At 39.7% G+C, this 23985-nt stretch overlaps 1 protein-coding gene across 1 annotated transcript in view; it reads left to right on the plus strand.

The window, feature by feature from the left end:
• The window catches only part of ASPG (asparaginase), an 85003-nt gene extending 62648 nt beyond the window's left edge, over window positions 1-22355 (plus strand). Inside the window, exons 12-16 of the mRNA XM_048855387.2 lie at window positions 2903-3066; window positions 9570-9656; window positions 19084-19183; window positions 19482-19541; window positions 21795-22355. Coding sequence (XP_048711344.1) covers window positions 2903-3066; window positions 9570-9656; window positions 19084-19183; window positions 19482-19541; window positions 21795-21830 — 447 coding nt within the window. The 3' untranslated portion in view covers window positions 21831-22355. The remainder of the gene's footprint in view (window positions 1-2902; window positions 3067-9569; window positions 9657-19083; window positions 19184-19481; window positions 19542-21794) is intronic.
• The last annotated feature ends 1630 nt before the right edge of the window (window positions 22356-23985 follow it).

Consider the following 23985-nt stretch of genomic DNA (forward strand, 5'->3'; position numbering starts at 1 on the left):
AAAAAAATTAGTTTCCCTATGCAGAGTTAATAAAACCTGAAATTCAACCCTAACTGTGCGCTGGCTGCTAAGTGATTCTGTGTTCACGGTAATTTGTAATTGACCATACAGCAAGCAGCTTAATCTGTTTTCTTTGTACTTTGCAGAAAAATTAATTGCACTATTAAACAATAATAGAATATCATTTATTTAAATATTTTGGATGTTTTCTACACTTTCAAATATACTGATTTCAATTACAACACAGAATGCAAAGTGTACAGTGCTCACTTTATATTTATTTTTGATTACAAGTATTTGCACTGTATAAAAACAAAAGAAATAGTATTTTTCAGTTCACCTAATACAGGTACTGTAATGCAATCTCTTTATTATGAAAGTTGAACCTACAAATGTAGAATTATGTACAAAAAAAACTGCATTCAAAAATAAAACAATGTAAAATTTAAGAGCCTGCAAGTCCACTCAGTCCTACTTCTTGTTCAGCCAATTGCTCAGACAAACAAGTTTGTTTACATTTGCAGAAGATAATGCTGCCTGCTTCTTGTTTACAATGTCACCTGAAAATGAGAACAGGCGTTCTCATGGCACTGTTGCAGCCGGCATCGCAAGATATTTACGTGCCAGATGCACTAAAAATTCATATGTCCCTTCATGTTTCGGCCACCATTCCAGAGGACATGCATCCATGCTGATGATGGGTTCTGCTCGATAAGAATCCACAGCAGTGTGGACCGACATATGTTCATTTTCATTATCTGAGTTAGATGCCACTAGCAGAAGGCTGATTTTCTTTTTTGGTGGTTTGGGTTCTGTAGTTTCTGCATCGGACTGTTGTTCTTTTAAGACTTCTGAAAGCATGCTCTACACCTCGTCCCTCTCAGGTTTTGGAAGGCACTTCAGATTCTTAAACTTTGGGTCAAGTGCTGTAGCTATCTTTAGAAATCTCACATTGGTACCTTCTTTGCGTTTTGTCAGATCTGCAGTGAAGGTGTTCTTAAAATGAACAACATGTTCTGGGTCATCATTCGAGACTGGTATAACATGAAATATGTGGCAGAATGCAGGTAAAATAGAACAGGGGACATACAATTCTCCCCCAAGGAGTTCAGTCACAAATTTAATTAATGCATTACTTTTTAACGAGTGTCATCAGCATGGAAGCATATCCTCTGGAAAGGTGTCCAAAGCATGAAGGGGCCCACAAATGTTTAGCATATCGGCACATAAATACCTTGCAATGCCGGCTACAAAAGTGCCATGCAAATGCCTGTTCTCAGTTTCTGGTGACATCGTAAATAAGAAGTGGGCAGCATTATCTCCCACTTGTTTGTCTTAGCGATTGGCTGAAGAAGAAATAGGACTGAGTGGACTTGTAGGCTCTGAAGTTTTACATCGTTTTGTTTTTGACTGCAGTTATGTAACAAAAAAAAATCTACATTTGTAAGTTGCACTTTCACGACAAAGAGATTGCACTACAGTACTTGTATGAGGTGAATTGAAGAAGACTATTTCTTTTGTTTATCATTTTTACAGTGCAAATATTTGTAATAAACAATATGCACTTTGATTTTAATTACAACATAGAATACTATATGAAAATGCTGAAAAACATCCAAAATCTTTAATACATTTCAATTGGTATTCTATTGTTTAACAGTGCGATTAAAATTGTGATTAATCGCGATTAATTTTTTTTGAGTTAATTGCATGAGTTAACTGCGATTAATTAGCAGCCCTAGCAATAATTCTTCCTTGCTGTTTTTAAATATGCAAGCTCTTTCTGGTTGTATTTAACATATGAATGCATATTTATGTGTGTGTCTGTATGAGCGGTGCACATTCTTAGATTTGAATATTCATTCTTTATGATGTGTAGTCAGGCATCTGGTAGGTATGGTCAGGCATCATGGTAGGTGTAGTTTGGCATCTGGACCTGTACTTTTCCATCCACAGGCTGTTCAAAGTATTGGAACTGGAGAATTCACCAAAGAATTTCTTAATGTGGTAGGGTATCTTTAGCCACTTGTGAAGGTTCCAGAGCAGGAGGAGGTGCCAAGGATGGTCTTGATATACAAAACTACTGTTTGGTTTCAGAGTAGCAGCCATGTTAGTCTGTATCCGCAAAAAGAGAAGGAGTACTTGTGGCACCTTAGAGACTAACAAATTTATTTGAGCATAAGCTTTCATGAGCTACAGCTCACTTCATCGGATGCATTCAGTGGAAAATACAGAGGGGAGATTTATATACATAGAGCACATGAAACAATGGGTGTTACCATATACACTGTAACAAGAGTGATCAGGTAAGGTGAGCTATTACCAGCGGGGGGGGGGGGGGGGACGACGACGACGACCTTTTGTAGTGATAATCAAGGTGGGCCATTTCCAGCAGTTGACAAGAACATCTGAGGAACAGTGGCGGGGATGGGGGAATAAACATAGGGAAATAGTTTTACTTTGTGTAATGACCCATCCATTCCCAGTCTTTATTCAAGCCTAATTTAATTGTATCCAGTTTGCAAATTAATTCCAATTCAGCAGTGTCTCGTTGGAGTCTGGTTTTGAAGTTTTTTTGTTGAAGAATTGCAACTTTTAGGTCTGTAATCAAGTGACCAAAGAGATTGAAGTGTTCTCCGACTGGTTTTTGAATGTTTCATTATATCCATAGGTCTATGAATCTCAAAGTAGATACGTCTACCAGTGACTACTGGACACCATTATGAACTTGACTAACTAATTAGTTTCACATAAGCTTTTGAGAAACTGTCTCATGTTTAATGATTTTTGGTCATTGGATTCAAACTGTAATATTGGAGTACGTATCATTATGTGATTTGAGACCCTATACCAACCAGCCTCAAGTGTACTATCATTAGCAGTTGTTGTGTATATGTTGCAGGGTGGAAACTTGAGCTGTGAAGATTATGATGGTCGAACTCCACTTCATATTGCATCAAGTGAAGGAAATTTACAACTAGTTGAGTATTTACTGAAGTATGGAGCAACTGTTTATGCTAAAGACATGTTTGGTGCTACCCCACTGAAGTATGCAGTCAAATTCAGGTATTAAAAAAATACATTTTACACAAAGATCTATGAGAGAGCTAACCCATCTCATTTCAAATTTATGTCACTTTCAATTAGTGGGTTTTGTCAGCAATCTGCAATCGTGAAAAGCGGTGATCAATTCTTTGACAGCAAATTCTGTAGTTTTAAAGGATGTGTAAATGGTTTGGATATTTAGGACATTGTAGCTGAAGAAAACAGCCTTGCTGATGCCAAATCCCAGAGCTAAGTAAATCAAGATTGTTTTTTTATCCCTGCCCCCTACTCCAACACTCCATTATTTGTGGTGAGATTTCTTTATAAAAGAAAAATTTGACTTATTGTTAATTTTATTTTTGCAGAAGGGAGAGTTCAGGAACTAGAGCAATAGGGAAGAGGGGGCTGTCTCTTTGTACCTTCCTTTCCTCGTCAGGAACAGAGGGTTTTAAAATAGAACAGGCTACTCCAGTAGGCTGAAGGGTTTTGTACCCATCCTTTGTTTCTGGGTCACCATTTCTCTGATTTCTCTCCCACAAACTCTACACATTTATCAGCAGAGGCATGCACAATAAGCATGTGCTGGCTGCCTCCCTCAGTGATTCTCTCTCCGTGTTGTCAATGACACCAATAATCCTTGAAGTTGGTCTCCTAGGTGGTGGTGGTCTGTGGGCCAGTCATTCTGCTGGTCTTTATCCTATTGTGTAGGTTCATAGTGCCACGGTTTATCAGAATGTAAAAAGATGTCAATTACTGTAGCTGAAATTAAGGCTTGTAGTTTGGAGATTTACATCCTTATTTGTCCTTCCACCCGTTTGAAGCTACAGATTGACTCTGTCTCTCACTTGCCTATGCTTTCCCTGTTTATTCACCCTATCCTTTAGGCCCTTATTATGTGTTTACAGTTTGTGAACACCATTTGTCTGTATTTTTGAGGGACAGTGCCCATTTTATATTTAACAAAATATTTATCCTTTTTCACTCTGTGCCTCCAAAAGGTCCCTCAAGTCCAGTGTGTGTCCTGGTCTTTCTCTACAAATGTCTCTGTTATAGCTTTCAAATGTTGGCAGGTTCACCTGTCTGTGAGGGCTGGATCTGGCTCCCTGTGGAGTCTGACTGTTCTGTTTATCTAACAACTGAAGAAATCTCTGCAAAAAGACATAAAGCTTTCCTCCTCTACAGGAGCTCGGAAGCTGACTTAGCGCTGATCCCAGTTTCTGCTAACCCAGGACCCTCAAAGCTCTGGATGGCTGCACATTGTGCTACTGCTAGACCATTGCGTGCCCCCTACATCTTTATAGTTGTCACTGTCATTATCTTAGAACTATCCAAGCCTTTTTGACCTAAGAAATATTTATAAAAGTCATAACCCCCTCTCCCCCCCCCCCACAACAACAAGAACTAGCTAAAAGCAAATCAAACAAACTTGCAGTTGAACAGAGGTGCCCCTAGTCCAGTGTGAGAAAGCCCTGCATCACTATTAGATGTTCCTGCAAATCAGATACCTGCATTTATTTTACCACACCCAACTACTGCCTGAGGAATTTCACATGAGTTTGTTGTTTGGATTCCTTTTCATTGCCACTCCTATATTTGACTCCTACGATGCCTCTTTAAACCTGTACACCCATTCTGAAATGAGGAGTGGTAAAAGGAAAATGAATCCTAACTATTTTTAGTTTTTGTTGTTTGTGCCCTTATCAGAATGAGAGGAAAAGCTAAATAAATATGCCATTTTATTGTCTGTAACAGTAGCTTCAGGCCTGTAGTGCTAAGATACTAAACTTTATACTGAAGCTGAAGTGGCTCTGGACATGAGAAATCTTGCAGCGCTAATTTACCTCTGATGTAGATAGGGATGTATGGAATCAAATATATGCTAAAAAAGTGTGATTACTTTCATAAAACATTATAATTACATTCATAAAACAAATGCCTGTTGAAAGTGAAGAGAAACAATATTGATGTTAAACTTTTGCATTTTATATTAAGTATCAAAAGGGGGGGAAATGGCTGTTTTAAAAATTAATATTAATAAGTATTCTGTGCTTTATATCATGGTCAGACTTGCAAAATATAAAATTGTGCTTTTTGAAACAATCTAAGAATTTGCCTTAACTTCACAGAACTTTGCACTGATTGATTCCATGTTCTGGAGATTAATATTTTAGGTGAATTGGAATAGAATCACTGATTTATTCTGTTTAGTATCTACTCCTCTCAAAAGCTTTGTTTTAACGTGTGTGTCACTTCTCTCAGTGATTTGGGGTTTTTTAGCTAATCATGCAAATCAGAAAATGACCAGTGATTTCTCTCTTCCCTTATCATTAGTATGAATGGTCACGATTTGTGTTTCTGCCAAAAAGCATCTTAATGGAGCACTGTCAACCTGTAGGCAAACAAAATGGCCTATGTCAACAGTGGTCTCATGTTTAATCTCTTAAAGCTTTCCTTAATTTTTAAAAAATTAACTTGATATTTTCATTGCTGTTAAAATTAGAGTTCTTTTAAAAACTATAGTAATCTACTGCATGTCCATCTTCTGTCCCATAATACACGTACTCATCCTCTTTATTACTGTGTGTATACACATTCTCTTTATTATAGGGCACTTCACACAATATCTCACACCCAGGAGATAATGTAGGTCAGTTGTTTGGACCTATCAAAGTTAGCAACATCCCTTTAACTGCCATTTTCCCAGTGCCTTAATAGAGTGTTCATTTTCAAAACTGTAAAATAAATACTTTTATAAAGTAAACTTTTCTAAGCATGAAACAGATGTCTCAAATCAAAATTTCATATATTTTATTTATTATAACCTTTTCCTTCTACTTTAAACTTAAGGACTAAAATGGCTGCAAAGAAAAAGTTGTATACAGTATGTGTTGCACACTGCTGTCAGAACATCAGAGATTATTGTTGGTAAAGTCACTTCCCAAATAAACATGTATTGTAATACTTGAAATCTGCAAGGTCATGGTTCCATTATTTTAGTACCTCTGGGATAGAGGGAGAATCTACACTTCACACTGACTCTTTAAAATCACATTGTAGTCTGTCTGATATTATACAGTGCTTCGGAGTTTGAAAATCATAGTGGTTCAACATCGTGAAAGTTGAATGAGAAAAACTGAGCCAATCCTGTCATAGCCATCATAGCTGCTAGAGAAGCAAGGATCAAAAAGAACGAAGCTAATCACGTTTAAACATATGTTGTACCTGCATTTCTTTAAATGGCTGGTGGAAAGTACAGCCCAAGGTCCTGAGCCTCGTACACATGGGCTTAATTTTGTGCACTCACAGTACATAAACTGATGTTCAGAAGTCCTTGCAGAATCCGTGTCTTAGTTACTTTTCTAAGGATCATGAAATAACTCTGATAACTCAGATTACCACCTGTGGTGAATATCGACTTTTCATTGGTGACCATGGTATGTACTGGTTTTTAGGGATCCCAAAAGATTGAGGGCCAGATCATTCTTCTTGATTTTAGCTGTAGAGAAGGAGACGACAGGTGAAAAGAACCCATGCAAATGGCCAAAAATTTGTCAGAGGAAGGGAAATTTGAGCCCAAGTAGCAGGAGCCCGTTTATGGCTTTTCGGGAGCTACTCTCTGCTGGCAAATGTGTGAGAGAAATACCCGCACAACTGAATTCTGACCATCAGCACAGATTCCCAGCCTGCACCTTCACACCTCCACATGGAAGGAGAAGCGTGGTTTTGTGGTCCAGACATGATTGTAATGCAAGGAGAGCCTCGTTCCTGAGTTGTGTTACCAGTTAGAATAAAGAAAAGGAGTACTTGTGGCACCTTAGAGACTAACCAATTTATTTGAGCATGAGCTTTCGTGAGCTACAGCTCACTTCATCGGATGCATACCGTGGAAACTGCAGCAGACATTATATACACACAGAGATCATGAAGCAATACCTCCTCCCACCCCACTGTCCTGCTGGTAATAGCTTATCTAAAGTGATCATCAAGTTGGGCCATTTCCAGCACAAATCCAGGTTTTCTCACCCCCCACCCCCCACAAACTCACTCTCCTGCTGGTAATAGCCCATCTAAAGTTAGATTAAGGAGCCACGGGGACTAGCGGAGAAGGTCAGGCCCTCCATAGGGGCCCTGAGATTGGAAGGATTTCTATATGGATCTAAGGTCATCTGTGGGGCAGGAGGGCTGCACCTCCTACCACCTCTAAAGATCTTCAGACTCCATCTACTAGACGAGAAGCTGTTGCAGTGGAAACAGTTGGCTCAAGACCATTGAGGTTTCCACTTAATTTCAGTTTATTTAAAAAAAAAATAAAACACACTTGCCCACACACACTTTTCTCCTCCTCCCACCCCTATGCACTCTGTTCAGTATATTTATTTATTGCTGCCAAAAAAATGCCACAATGGAGCAATGGTCTTTTTAGGAGTGTTAGAAATGCTGAGTACTCCAGGACAGACCACTACCAAGGAAACAGATACAGACACTGTTTGCATGTAGTCCTGTACAAAATACAAGTTTGTGAGTAAATGTAAAAGCTTTTCTGCTATAATCTGTTATCAGTTTCATTTTTCAAATGAGTACTGAACTGCTTGATATGTCTTGGTTAAATCATACTCTTATGAGTTGTATTGTGTAAAGAAAAGTAAATACAGCACTAGTTCCTACTTGCTGTTTCCAGGAGACTCTTACTGACAACCAGCCATGTCTCAAGGGACTCTTCTGATGAAATATTTAAGATAACTAAACCAACTTACAAGATGTGCAGTTGCAGTAACTGATCATGCTTACTTTGCTGCAGAGAAACAAAGAAATGAAGATTTTCAGTTTCACTCTGAGCAAAAAACTGGCCGCATGATATAAATGCTAAAATTCCATTGAGTAACTGAAAGAATTTAATTTTTGAAAAGGCAAATTTTTGAAAACCTTGTCATAAAGTTGTTACCAGAATAGCTTATAAGGAAATGCAGATCTTATATCAAATTAAAAATTTTATATTTTAATTGGGCTTCATCGTGATAAGCTTTAAAGTAACTTCTCTTTGTCAAGATGAAGATTCCAGAACACAAGCTGTTTGACCTACTGTCCAGTTCTAAAATAGGAAGGTATTATAATCTTCAAGAAGAATAAGAAATGTAGAATAAACTGAACATACATTTGAACTTATTTTTTTATTTGTTGTTGAATTAATATTGAGTGACTGATTTGTTCCTAAGGTTTTGAATCCAGCCGTAGATTGTTGATTTGGTTAATGAGCAGCCTTGTATTTTTCACTTTCAAATGTTCCTATAGTCCCCTCCAAACAAAGTCACAACAGATGTGGTTATACTTGAAATAGACATTCTGGAGCAGTTATATTTTGGGTGTGGGTTAAATTCTGCCTTTGAGTTTGGGAATTAGGCAGCACAATAAATTAACATCTTTTGGTCTCTTGAGATCTGGATCCAAATCCTACAGGGCATTAGGTCAAGTTCTCCCACTATCATATTTTGGTTGATTGTTTTCCCACAGCTTGATATAGTGCCTCTTTATTATTACCCTTTTGGGTAATATAGAGTCTATTGTCAAATTTTGCATGCATCCCACAGCATTGTAATCCAAACAACAAAGTTTTAAGGGGCCATTGCAGTGGCCTCAGCAGAACTATTTCTGAGTTCTGTGGCTGAGGAATTGGAGCCAGGCTGGTCACGTAGATCCTATGATACCTATCAGGCAGAAGAATGTACTCACGGGAGAGGGCCAGCCAAAACATGATCATGGGTGGACTAGTAGGCCATGAAGAAGACTGTATCCAGTTGGGAATAAACTTAGCAGCAGAAGGGTATTTTGTGGGAGATTTTCCCAAAGGTCAAATAAGAATCTAAATGTATGGGTGCTTATATCATCCGTGAAGTCATAGGAACTTTGGCATCTCTCATTTTAACCCGCAAGGTTTCATTGCGAACATTTAAAAACAACAGAGATCTTACCTTGGAGAGAACCAAAACACCTGCCCAATCTATCCCGTTATGTGGAAAATACACACAGAAATACTGTTACTCTGTGAATGCCTTCATTGTCTATCTGCATTTCAGTTCATGAATTAACAAGAGCTAGAAATGGGGACAGTCATGGGGACAAATAAATATAGAATCATATTTGAAAGGTATTTATGTTCCTGTCTCTTTGTTTTGGATTCAGTAAGTGAAAATGTAGCATTTTTGTAAATTCAGTGTGCCAAGGTAGTTAAATGATGTGATTAAGCCTTTGCCTCTTCTTTGCCCTACATCAGTGCAGAGGAAACTGGGTGGGGTTTAGTGGCCTGTGATGTGCAGGAGGTTAGAGATTATCTGTTGGTCTCTCTTGGCTTTAAACTCAGGCTCCTTGAATGGAGAACATACTCGTCAGTCTCTTTGTTTTGTTTTTGGAACATACAAATCTGAAAAATGGTGTTTATGGAATACTTGTTTTGATCTGTAGATGTTTTCTCTCCAGGATATTTAATTGTTAAAAATAACTTTTTTCTTTTTATCAATTTTTTCATAAAGGCACGTAGAAGTGATTCAGTTACTGCGCGAAACTGGAGCTCACCTTTCCAGCCAGGAGCTAGAGAACATAGGAACCGAACTTTGCAGGTAAAGATGACATAAGTTTGGATACTGCGCTGTAGCGTGGTCCAAGTGTCAGGAGCACAGCTAGCTCCCAGCCTGGTAGCTAGGCAACACAGCGAGCTCCGCTGGGATCAATGAGCCTTCTCCAAATGTTTGCGTTCCTGATGGGGCGGGGGAGCCAGCAGCCCGCTGCTTGATCCTTGCAGCAACAGTAGCACAGCAACTGCTGAACTCGTACCAGGCCCACAGCCGTTCCTGCCCTGCCGTGGCTTCCACCTCTTGCTCCAACCCTTGTTCCTGCTGTTTGACTTGTGTCCGCTTCAGTCTAGTCCTTGCCTCCCTGCCCTTTTCTGACTCAGACTCTGATCTATGGCTCGCCTTCTCGATTGTGATTTTGGCTTACCCTTTGGCTTGATGTTCCCAATCCTGATTCTGGTTCTGACCTTTTGGCTTGGCTCCTCAATCTTGACTCTGGCTTCATCCTCGGATTGGCACCTGACTCCTGGATCTATGCTCGCCATTACTCTGGTCTGCCGCCACAACCACCAGGTAAGGTCCTGCTGCACCCACTAGGTAGGCCACCCATGCCCCGGCATCTTACACCAAGTCAGCTGTGCTAATATGCAGTAGTTACAGTTACATCATCATCCGGTTATCTCTATTTTCAAGGGTAAATGATTGAGTTGTTAATATGCCCAGGACTTACTTTGAAATGGGAAACAAATGGGGAGCTTATTATTGAAGCAAACCAATGTGGCTGGTTATAAATTACCGGAGTGATACAATAATACGTTAGCGCAAACTAGGAATCCACACGGGGGAGTTACAGCACAGCACTTCGGTGTGCACTACAGTTCGCACCTCCATAGTCTGAACTGTGGTGCAGTGTAGCAAGGCCCTACGTGAGGAATTCTTGGGTTGTAATCTTGATTCTGACACTGCTGTGGCCTTGGGTATCTTTATCTCAGTGCCACAGTTACTCTGTCTGTAAAACAGTGATTTTTGATAGTGACCTGTTTCAATGAGTGATGTGAGAATTGTTTCTCAAATACTTTCAAGATGGAAAGCACTATATAAATAATTATTATATATGCCAGGGACCATTGGGTACCTGGCATATACTATTTTGGGGCTAGAATTAATAACTAAAATGCAAGTAAAGGGACCAAATTAACCATTGACTGTGTGACACACCTGAAGGAGTATAGCAGAACTCCACAAGTGAAAGGGAGAGCTTTATGGAAAATGTGTAAATGGATCTGAAGCAAATCTGTCCCTCTTCCTGATACATTTTTATACATTTTATTACTATTGGGTTGTAGGGAACTTATGTTTTTAGTATCTGGATCTTGAGATTAGAGCAACAAGGACAATTTATACTGAAACTATGGAGTGGTTTTATTAAAAAAGAATAAATACCTGTATTATGGAGGAATGGCTTCAACCTTAACTGTAGAGCGAGAATAGTATCTGTCACAAGAAGAATAACAAGAAAATCCAATAAATATGGGTTCAGACCTGCAAATTGGTGGGAACTCTAGCCCCAGTTCACCATATCACTTAAGTACATGCTTAACATTAAGCAGATACATAGTTCCATTGACGTCAACACTTTCCATACACTGCTTTTCCATACTAATTTTTCATTAATAAAAAATTGCAGTATTTCATCAACTTAAAAGAAAATCATATGGCTTTTTTTCAGAGGTGCTGGTGACTTGACCACCTGCAGTTCCCTCTGAAAATTGTCTCAGTAGATTCTACAATTCTTAAAGTAACAGGCCTTCCCTTCTTTCTTCCTCATTCCCCCAACAATAAATTAAATACTAGTCTCCTCACCCAGACAGAATACTGAACAAAATACATTGTACCACGTCTTCAAGGACTACAGCTCGGCTACCCCCACAGAAGATATGGATTCCACAGTTGAGGGCCTTCTACTAATTACACCTTGCTACCAGCTTTTGGACATGTAAATATAGGGACTCTTAGGTGGAGTTCCTCAACTGTTATGACAATATGCAGGAGAGAGACTCTCTGGCACATAGCCTGCATCCAAACCATATAGAGCCATACTACATATTTCCCAGAGCATTGCAAGCGAAGGAAACAATGGAAAGACTTTTCAAATTAAGAGTTTACTAACTCTGAGCCACCTGTCAGAAGTGTTAGGGGAGCGGCTCAAAAAATTACATTCTTTCACAAATAAATTGACCCGATACATAGCCCCCTCTACCCTCTGCATTTAAGCAGAACCTGCTTAACTGGCTAGCCTGATAGTAGTACTAGAAAAATGAGAGCATGTGGCTTTAAACAAAAAGTGAATGTGATGCAATTTGTGGTCGTACATTCAGGGAATATTGTGTACGCTGGATCTGTATTGTGTACATTGCGTGATCTCTTGTATTTTGAATGAAGTGGTAATGAAACCCTGAGGCTTTTGAGGTATTTTAAATTGGTTTTTAATGGTATTAAGCTAACAGAGGACAAAAAACCCCATTTGTTTTAAAGATCTTTCCTGTGCAGAGAGTGGAATATACATATGTGGAGAGGAGAATGAGTGGGTTTTGTGCATGGAATGATTGCATGGATTTCCTTGTCTTGAGACTTTCCACCACACAAAATGAACGAAGCATGAAACAGCTCTTTCACAGCCACTCCACACACAAGAATAGTGGCCTCACACCTATGGGGAACCCAGGACTACTGCATCAGCGTAAATCCTGTGGCCATGCCCCTTGCATTGGCCTACAAAGAGCTGATGTGGAGTCCGATTCCACAATGCACATGGTATTGAGAGAGACACTGAACTTTGACTTATCAGCAGGGCACTTCTGCACAAGGGAACCACTTGACTTATACTGCTCTGAAAGGTCTTTGGTGTCCCTTTGCAGAGAGTTGAATTTCCTCCAGAGTGTATGAGCCAAAATGCTAAAGTGTTTGTAGTTAATATTGTCTTGTTGCAGGTATTCTGTCCTTCCAAGGTGTCAGGAATACTCACTTTGGGATATGACAGCTCTTAGATGATTTGAGCAAAACTCAGTGATTTATTCTTCCATGCTATTCAATTTCACGTTATCCTCCACCCCTGCACCATCTTCCTAGGGAGTTTTCTCGTACTAGGCATTGGCATATTGGTGAGGCTGTTGCATGCATTCAACCTGGTTAGAGTTGCCTTTGGAACAAATAGGTGTTTTATTGACTTCTCCTTCTGTCTAATTTAAGTGACCGGCACCATGGCAATATGCCCAGCCCCCAGGGTGTGGAGAACGAAAGCTGGTTGGTTCCTAAGTAGCATTCAAGGACTGGTTTAGCTAATTTTAGCATTGTGTCAGGAGTCATCTTTTGTATTGTTTTCTACCTGAATTAAGATCCAAAAGCCAGTTTTTCTCACTGCTTCTCTATTGTCAAAATAATTTGGCTTTATTCTGTACTCATTCATCTCCATGGCCAGTGCTTTTGCTGTTCTAACGCTAACCCCTTAATTTCCTTGTCTTTAGACATAAAATGATTTAGGATTTAGAAGTGTTCAGTTTAGTACATTTGGTCATCGGTTGATAACTGTAAAATGTCAGTTGAAATTCTTTGTAGTGCATCTAGTGTTGGAACTGTACTTGCAAACAAAACACTATCACATTATCCAGTCTTTTAGCTGCCTCTTTTAAGGGTTAATTCATCCTGTTGTTTTTAGAAAGTGAGATGAGGAATTTGCATTTTTAAGACGTTTAGTTCTTTGATCTCACGTTTCCAATTTGTCAAGATGAGAACTAAGTTTTCTTACCTGTCGTCCCTTAGAATCTTCCAAATCTGTTTTCCTACTGCAGGGTCATTGTTGTCTTTATGCAAAACAAAACTGTGACAACTCCCAAGACATATAATGGTGACTCCCCAAATTTGTTCAGAAAGCTGCTCTGCTAGATCCAGTTTAGCCTCAAATTTGATTTATACTGGCTGGGTTTTTGACTGTCAATTAAGTGAATGTCACCTCTTCTGAACGTCTGTGCTCAACAAGGCTGAAATAAGGGCCGGCGAGCAAGCAAATGAGTTCACTCACTCATATCCTCATATGTTAAAATATCAGTTTATGAAATCCAAGGATGTTCTTTTTCAAACCTGTTATCAGGATAACATACCTTTTTAAGTCTGATCCCAGATGTTGGGATAAATTATAGTTCGGAAGGTAGTAGGACCATGCTTCTAATATCTGGTTAACTTTCTGAAGAAATAAAATATGAAGCAGGCTTTTATAATCTTAATCTCCCATCTCTCCTTGCAGTTACGAAAAATGAATAAAAAGGCCTGGGGACACTGGATAATATGAACGGTATCCTTGAGTACACCGTAGACAGAATTATTTTAGTCCCTCACAGAATCACTACCTTGCTTATCAAGAATCTTCACCAACAGAGAAACATAATTTCTTTACTGCCTGGGTGGTGCTGCAGCTACAAATATCTCACCATTTCCCAGTGGCTTTAGTTACACCTTGAACAAGCAGGATCCCCACATGGAACTGTGTGTAAGAGCCCCTGAGAAAGATCAGGTCCTGAGCTCACCATGAAAAAAGAACTCAGCCTCCCCACCCTTTGCAAAATCCCACAGATGAGTCATCAATACCTCATGGTAAACACTATCAGTAGCCGCTATGAAACTTGTACTTTCTTCTAAGCCAGTTAAAATGTTACCAACTTTTTATACATATTTTGCTGTCACTGCAGTGCGTATTTTGAAGGTCATGAAGCACTCGTAACAGTTTTTATGCTTGTAATCTAGTGCTACCTGCACATATTAGCTAATATTATTACATTTATCACTTTTCTGCTATCTTGACTCTTCTACAGTCAAGTCATTTTGCCCATAATGGAAATTCCTGTATTATGTAACTGTTCTATAGTCATCCTTCCCAAATGTTAAAAATCCAGTGGTTGGTAGTCTCATCTATGCTTCCTGCAGACTATATGGTAAGCCAAGTGGCACAAGAGCTTAGCAGTGTGGTGTTTTTCACACTCAACCAGTGCTGAAGAGTTATCTGTTTTGGAGGGTGGGATTTCCTTTTTTTAAACAAAAATATATGAAGCCTTGAACGTTTGAAACTGGGCTGGCATTAAAATATGTTCTGCACCAGACACACTCCCATTTTTCTATAGAGCCAGGCCCTTCCTTCCCGTGCTTTTCTGCATGTGTGCAAGAAAGAAGCTCCTGTCTTGCAAACCTCAGGATCACTTCAAAAGCTTCTTGGGTTATGTCTACACTGCATTTGGGAGCAAGCCTTCCAGCTCGAGTCCAAAGACTTGTGCTAGCATGGTAAAAATAGCTCCATAGATGGTACTTTGATGTTGCAACTTGGGCTGGAGCTTGGGCTCTCGTGGCCGGAGTGGAGTTGGCAGTCTGAGCCCAAATGTGAAAGCACTGTCTGTTCATCTAGCATGAGCCCCACTAGCACAAATCTGTGGACCTGGCCAGAAGTGGTGTAGACATGCCCGTGCAAGACAAGCAGGAAGGTAGCTCTTCTGTTGTAAACTAGGGGAGTCTGTAGTAGGAGGGGTTCTCTCTTGTGCTCCTTTCAAGGCGTGCCAGTGGCTCCCCTCTGGAGCGGCTCTCCTCTGTTGCCAACCTGTTAGGTGCACAGGAGGCTTCTGGCTGTGGGTAGGAGACCCTGCAAACCTCGGAAGGTACATAGCAGTGGAGTTCCTGTTGTGCAGACCTAAAGAGATTTCCTTTTCGGCACACCTCTGAAATTGGATTAAAGTTATTTAGAATCAACATAATGTCTGAGAGATGCAAGATGACCAAGCTACTTGCATTCTTCAAGCATATCAAATTGACTGACCCTTTAAAATTTAAAATTTAATTTAAAAATCAATTTAAAAATCTCACCTAGGTCTTTACCAAAACCATTCCTCTGAGGCAGTAAACCTCAAAGGATGCCCCTATTTAGCTTTTGATATCCTGGAGGAAAAATGTAAATTGGCTGTGAATTAATCAACAGAATAGAATAAAGTTCACATATAGTGACAGATGTGAAAACAAATAATAAACATTTATCTCACTGGTTTTGCTCTTGGTTAGGATACAGTGGTACTAAATTATCTGTGTGTTCATTACCCCTTTAGCAATTGTGACTTGATAACCTGGCATTCTTAGTTTTGTTGGTAAAGACTCCCATCTATGATGATGTCAGCAGATTTGAACAAATCCAGACACAGAGATTGCATGTGTTCCACTACAGTGTTGAGGGTCAGCACCTTTTATTTGGCCTTGAATTAAAGCCAAACCCCAAAACGTTTTTTTCACTTCAAATTCTGTCATCCCACATCCCTTATTTAAAATAAGCATCTGAATTGTGGATGTGCAGTCAGTCACCAAACTGAAGCAGAGGAATTTCTTTGCTACATCCTTAGGCGAAATGCAGGGTAATCAGCTAAGTCTGGTTTATATTTGGCTGGACAGTTATTCAGCAATAGTTTGAATTAGCAAACTTCTGAGGATGTGATTTTTTTAAAATTTGCAACAGCCATTCATTGTTACAAGAAATCCTGATCAGTGAAGAGTATTATTTTTGTTTGTTTGTTACTGACTTAGAAGCTTCATGGTTTCAACCTCTGTGGCAATTTTAACTCAGATTGCCCTTTCTGAACAAGAGCTTTGGGGTGGGCAGCATGCAAGTAACGAAAGCAATTTTGTTTGTGGTGCTTACTGTGATACTGTCTGAATTACCTGGGTTTGTTTGGTAACACGGTGTTTTTTAATGTGCTCTTTTTTGGGCATAGTGATTTTTTTGCTTTGCGCGATAGGTGAATGATAGACCCCTTTTTGGCAGCCCAGCACTTTCCTGTCCAGACTTTGAGAAGCTCTTGATTCTCATCGTCTGGCTTTGATTTTTATAGCCAGAGAATCTCACGGTGCCTATAGCAAAAGATGAATCTTCTGAAACAAATAAACTTTAACTTGTTGAGTAGCCACTGCTGTGAGCTATTCATTTCCCTATTTTTCTAATACTCCTGTTGTCTTGTGCAATTTATAAGGGCTCTTCCCTTTCAACTCACTTTTAAACTCCCCACTTTGGTCTGTTGTCAGTGGGAAATAACCTTTTTGCAACATTGCTTTCCATTATGACAGGTTTCAGAGTAACAGCCGTGTTAGTCTGTATTCGCAAAAAGAAAAGGAGTACTTGTGGCACCTTAGAGACTAACCAATTTATTTGAACATAAGCTTTTGTGAGCTACAGCTCACTTCATCGGATGCAGCTGTAGTTAGTGCTTCCTCAACATTTCTTCTCTTACATATGCCAGCCTGCTCCCACTATTAAATTTCTCATACAAAACAAAGACCCTAACTCCTCTCCATCTGTCCCCTACCCCTTCACTCCATCTCAACAGCCAAAGGCACAGCCTTTCTCTTCTTCCCACCCTCTCAGGCTGCTGCAAGCAAAGACCTTAAAAAAGCTTTCTTCTCACTCACCCTCAGGCTGCTGCAGTTAGAGGCTTCCACTCCCCTTTAAAGATTTTTTTTAAGTACCTGAAAATATTTATCAACAGTTGAGAAGTGGCCTCAGACTAGCAGGGAGTAACAACTTTTGCAGACTTGACTGCAGAATGACCCTTCTACAAGCAGTCCTGGCTGCCTGCTGCTGATATCTCACATGCCTTTGCTACATGTGACTCCTCCCTTACCCCCTCAAGTCTGCTGAGCCAGTCTACCACACTCAGGAGCCTTTCACCTTCCTCCTTATCCTTTGCCTGCTGTCCTCTGTACTCTTTTTCCTTCAGAGAGAGAGCGACATTCAGAGCAGCAGGTCATATGCCACAGACGAAACAAACAGGCCTTTTCCATCCCTCATTTCAATGAGATCCAACCTCACTGGAGAATCACCTGGCTGTTTCTGTTCAGATAATTCAGCAAGTCATCAATATTAACGTTTAAGGGCCTTACGGCTCCAGAGCTAACAGCCTCGTGAGATGGCTGGGGGTAGCCCCAGTCCTTAAAGTGCGTCAGGTCGCAGATCTGGGAAACAACCTTTCTAAGAAGCCAGCCAAGTTGCTGAGGGGTACACATTTTTAGTACTGTCTGGGGAGGGGAGCCCCGCTGATTGGTTGCTTTCCCCAGGGCTACTGCAGCAAGCAGGCAGAGCTCTCCACTCCATCCCCAAGCAACCTGCACCATTCTCGCAGGGGATGGGGAGGAAGTAGAAAGAGTCCAGCTGCTCATGACAGCTCTGCTCTCCTGCCAGTAATGGGACAGCTCCTCTGCTCCTTCCATCCCTGCATCCTGGGAAAGCAGAGAGGGGACCCCAGTGCAGCTCCCCCAAGGCTTTGGGGGTGTGGTGAAGAACCCCTAGAGCTGGAGGAGGAGCAGAGGTAAGGCTGAAAGGGGTAGGATTGATATGTGGATTGAAGGGCGGGATTGATTTGGGGTCAGAAATAATTGCTGGGGGATACAGGCAGATGGCGGAGTGATGGTGAGACCCACCCACTTTTTTCAGACTACATGCTGCTGTTCTGTTGTTTCAGCCTGTCTGCAGGTGACATTGCATTGGGGCACATCCAGGAGTTTATCACACCACAAGGGCTAGAAACACTTTTTTTAATTGAAAGATTAAGTTCTGCAGATATTAGTCGGGCTGCCAGCAGGCCTGCAAGAAACTGCCTGCTGTTGTCACACCAAAGATTTAAAATCCACTTTTGTCTTGATTCACTTTGATACAGTATAATGTTTGTCATCTAGAAATGGTGGGCATAGACCACCCTTAGCAGACTTTTCTTCTCGTTGTGTGTAAAATGGCTGTTTATTGGCACGGAGTTTTATAAATTGCCCTTAATTTAAGATCCAAATACTGTAGCACCATTGCAATTATCCAAATGGCACCACAGAAACATAATGCTGTCCTAACCGCTGATCATGACTATTAACATTCATGCTAGAGGCAATATTGTATCAGATATGTTTATACAACTTTTGGAGTTTGTTTTTTAAGTGCAATATTTTGTTAGCATGTCTGCTGTCACTCTCTTTATAGTAAAACTATTATTGAAAATGCAAAACTCTGCAACTCAAATGTGGGATAGGCCCCCCCCATCCCTCTTAGACTCCATTTCACAGGATATATGTTGTGTTGTGAAATATGAAACTCCGTATCTTTTTTCCCCTTTGGTCATAGTCACACCCACTGGGTGAAACTAGCCTGTTGTAAGTTGCTTATAATACAGCCCTGTTAAGTTAAGGAACTGATTCATCAAGCCGTGTTGCTGGCTCAGCTGTTGAAAGCTTTTGTAAACTTCTCCCTCGCTTACTTGTACCCCCCCCCCCCCCACCCCATCCTGGCAGTCGTGCTAAGATTGTTGTTGGTTTAGTGGTCACATTCGTTTCTCTGATAGTTCAGAGAACACAGTAGGGCAGTGAGATGCCCTGACAGATTTAGAAAAAGTAAACTGTTCTCAATTGTTTTTTCCAGCCTCGCTGCTAGCGGCGATGTGGAAGGGTTGTATGCCTGGCATCTAGCTGGTGCAAGCCTGGAAGAAGCTGGTTACGACGGCAGAACTCCCTTACGAATAGTAAGCGTGGCTTTTGCCGTACTGCGTGCGGGGCTCTGCGAAGCGTGTGTGCTACGGCACAGCTGTTCTGACACGTAGGTTGGGCAAATTAAATGCCACTTTGGTTCCGACAATTTTGATGGAAAAAAAAAAGTCTTTGCTTCAGATTTATGACAGGTCCAGAACTCTTGTCAAGCAATAAGTCATTCTCCCAACTCCCCACAAGTAATTAGACATTTCAGTCAGGCTTTAAGTCGTTTTGCATGCATGTGTACATGCACACACGACAGGGCAATACTCTTTACATTTCTGTTTACAGGCAGAAGCTACAGGCCATGTGGAGCTCCTAGACTTTCTTAATCAACTGAAGATAAAGATGGTAATGGTTCTTCTGAAAGTTCTTGATTGCTGAAATGAGCCTTGGTTGTCTTCTGTTGTTGTTGTAGGATGGTTTTGTAGTTAAGGCCCTGGACTGGGCTTGGAGAATTCTGAGTCCAGTTCCTGGCTTTGCCACAAACTTCTCTGTGACCTTGAGCAAGACCTTTAACCTCTCTGTGCCTCAGTTCCCCATTTATAAAATGGGGATATAATCTAAATAGACTCTTTGGGGTAGGGACTGTGTCTATACAGCACCTAGTGCTATGGGATCATGAATTTCATCTAAGTGTTACTGTAATGCAAAAGATAGATAATTTACAAAGTAAAGAATGCATTAGTGAGTTTCTTCTCCACAGGTCTGACAACCGTTGGTACATGGATTTAAATTTACTTAAGTAAACCCAAATCAGAAATACTTCTAGTCAGAAACAAAGCAGACAGACAAACTACAACTATGCAAATACTTCACAGTTTACATATTTCATTCAAAAGGAAAATGTTGCGTTTTTGTAATGTGCGCAAATAGATTACGCTTATAGCAACCAAGAAAATACATTGAGTGAATTAAACATTCCCCAAAACAAGTATCTTGATACTTAAACCAACAAGTTCCTTTCATGTAACTGTATGGATCTGTTTTCATTTTATGTGACTTAAGGAGTCTTTAGACAGAGGATGAGTTTAATTAGCTAAACAATCTAATAACAGCACTAGAGAAAACAGCATCTTTAGGAAATATGTATCGCGCCTTCACCAGAAACTTAAAGAACAGAGTGACACTTCAGCTCTTTTTGCAACTATTTTTTGGGGTATGTCTACACTGCAATTAAAAACTCACAGCTGGCCTGTGCCAGCTGACTTGGGCTTGCATGGCTTGGGCTTTGGGGCTGTTTCATTGCAGTGTAGACTTCCAGACATTTCCATGTCAAGATTAAAAGGCAAGATGGGCTCATTTGCCAGAGCAACAACTTGGGATCACTTCGTATCATCCCACTCCTTTCTCATCTCATCCCTGGCACGTTTTGATGGCTTATTCATCTGTCTTGTCTGTATTAGACTGTAAATTGCTCTGAGTAGCACCCTTGCCTCATATGGATACCTATGGCACTATATAAATGATAACACACACTCTGGCTCACTGGCTTGAGGACAGACTGTATTGTAGTTAGCCAGCACTGAAAACAAGTGGCACAGATCTTCAGCTAGACTGAATACACCAATGACAATTTAGCCAGCAGAGCATTTGCCCCCGGCTATCCTAACTCAGGATTTTGTTCCTAATAATGTAATTTAGACCATCTGAATTAAAAAAAAAAAAAAAAAAAAAAAGAGAGAGAGAGAGAGAGACCTGACTAAGCACATGTTAGGAATTAATGACAATTGACAATAGAAGACTTGAGTTTAAAAGGCCTTACAGATTCACCCTGCCATTGTAGATTCTGAATCAGGACAGTAAGAGAGATCAGGAATTTCAGAGACTGACTGAATTCTAAATTCTTTACACTGAATGTCAAAATTAACAGTATTGACATATATCTTCTCCAGCCAACAGTCAAATAAAACTGGGAGAACAGTCAACCAAATCTTAAATGATGCATGGACGTTTGGAGAAGATTCACCACTCAGCTTGCCAATATAACTGGAGGAATTTTAAACACATTTTTTTTCAAAAAATTCTACTCTGATGCAATCATCTCACGTTGGAGATTAGATATCTCTCTTTTCCAGTGTACTGGAAAATCTAAGATATTGAAAAGGTTAAAAAAAAACAAAACCCTCAGGATGTTTAAACACTTTGGGCTGGATATTCCACTGCTATGCACCTTGGGTAGTCGTTTACACCTGTATAAAGTGGATGTAAAACGCTCCCATTGGTGTATGTGAGTGGGGAATTCTCACTGGTAGCATTCTATACCCACTACTCACTGATTTAGTGTTTCAGTAAAATTCAAAGATTTGTGGTGCCTTTACATTCACCTCAATTGAAATCAATATTTATTTTTAAATAAAATTTGATATCAGACTGAGAAGCATGTCACTTTAAATCTGTAACTTTCATATGGGCCAGCTCTTGATTTTTATTTTTTTTTTTAATCTTCCCTACCTATAGGAAAGACAATCTGAAGGCATTCCTGAGTGTTGGATTAGAGTTTACTCTAATGTACGCTCTTCTTGGAAAGGCTTCAGGCAAATTTGAAGTGGTCCACAATGCGTGTCTTAAAGCTAACTGTTTCTTTATATGATTTCTCCATAGGTTATGGAAACATTTCTGGAAAAAAGCCAGTTTTGAACAATTAAACAATACTGGGCAATAATTTTTTTTATTTAAAAAAGAAGAAGAATTTAAAAAAGGAAGGTGGAGATGATCGCAGTTGCTACTAGAGTATATTGGGAACCTAGAATTAATTTAGAAATAGATTTACTTTTTTCTTATCTTTTAAGATTATTTTCTTATGGCTGATATTTTAACTTTCTTTTAAAAAATGAAAACCTGTTACTCTAGCTTGTCACATCTTAGTTCGGGTCCTTTTTCAGTGCCAAGTGTCTGAGCATATAGCTGTAAACAAATGAGACTGGAATGTCATGATAGTGTGTCTCACTGTATAAATATTTTATTTTATTTTTTCTATAACTAGCATGCTGAAGTTTTTATTTTCTATAATTGGGACACTGAGTTTTTATCTAGTAAATCTACGGGGGAAATGCTGCATGCAACCTGCACCATTTCTCTTATGGTGAATTTATATTTTGGGGGTGGAGTTCAAAGTTGATTATATATCCATGGATTTACATTAATAAAATCTCTGGAAATAAATGTTTTGTTTCACTTCACTGGTTTCTTGCAATAGTTTAGATTATGTCAGTAATAATAATTACAACAACTGTGTGTGTGTGTCAGCACAAATAATTGCATCAATCAAGAGCATCCGCCTGCAGTTCTGTGCTAATATTCACCGATGTGTCACTTTAAATTGCACTTTTTAAATGTATTATAAGGCTGACACCTTAAACACAGGGCTTGTTTGCACTGTGACACAGTGCAGACTACACGCTTCAGAATCGTGTGCCAAAATGTTGCTAACTGCTCCGTGTGGGTGCTGCAGGTGTGTTCTAAAAGGTACCCAGTTCACATTAACATGAACTATAGTAAGAGACACTTTGATGCACTCTGCAATTCGAATCCCCATAGTTTGCACGGTGGCACAGTGTAGACGTAGCCACATTCATTGATGGGACTCTCTAACTGAACTGAGTTTCTGTAACAATGATTTTACCTACCTTCTGAACAGGACATAATCAGAAAAGCTATGTTTGACATCAGATTGTATCTTGAGTGGCTAAAGAATTAATAGATTTCTGGTTAAAGCAATAATGCTTCTAGGTATGAAAACCTAGAACTTGCAAATATAGAGAATACTTAAGGCAGATGCACAGATATGGGATACAACTTTTGATTTACAACTATGATTTCTGATTTTATGACTGCCTCAAACAAATGGCACCTTTGCTGAAGCAAGGAGGAGTTCCTCCCCCTTTCCATGCAGCCAATGCTCCATTGATCCTTTCTGAGCCCTTTAGCATTGGAAGCCTTCCCAGGCCAAGTTACAGACCAGATTCCCCCAGGAATATGGAGTGAACACTATGCACATGATTGGAGGAAACCCCACTTTCTCTGCCAAACACAACTGTTCTCCTATGGAATATACTGTACACATATGATCCAATTTTCACACCTAGAAATACATGATCTTGTTTTATGCTAACATACATTTGGTGCATCCATTCACATTGGAGCATTCCTCTAGTCACAAAAAACATCTTAATGCATGTACAGAAATATTGTCTCTCATTACTACTGTATGAACCTAATCCAGTATGGGTATGATTGAACACTATTGGTGTATTAGGAACTTCTCTTACTAAGCTAACATCCTGACCCATTGCATTAATAAAATGTATTAAATGGCTAGCATTACATAGCAAGTAAATTATAGCTCTCACATTAATATGGATCAAGCTAATAAAATCCAAAGATAATGATTAAATAAACTTCAAAAGGAACAATGTCAAGATGTTTTAGGTGACAACATTATCATATCCTTGAACTGGTGAATTATAGGCGGACTTAACCATTTAAAAGCTATGTACATGTATTATCCTGATCATAGGGCACGAGAATAGCTTTATTTGCATAAGACCTAGACTGAGTGACATCTTAAGAATGGCAAACTTTCTAAAAATTGCTACACTGGAACAGGAAATCCCTCGCTAACAGTAATATGTCACTTGAAGATAAATTAAATTTGGGACTGAAATGGTGGAGTTTGGGAGGCGGGGAGGCCTTTAAACTGATTCTGGGAGACAAAATCAATTAATCCATGGCATCCATTCTTAGTGACACAGCAGAATTATTATTGCAATACACAGTACATAAGAGCACTTAT

This window comes from Caretta caretta, chromosome 6 (assembly GCF_965140235.1).
Source record: "Caretta caretta isolate rCarCar2 chromosome 6, rCarCar1.hap1, whole genome shotgun sequence".
Lineage (NCBI taxonomy): Eukaryota > Metazoa > Chordata > Testudines > Cheloniidae > Caretta > Caretta caretta.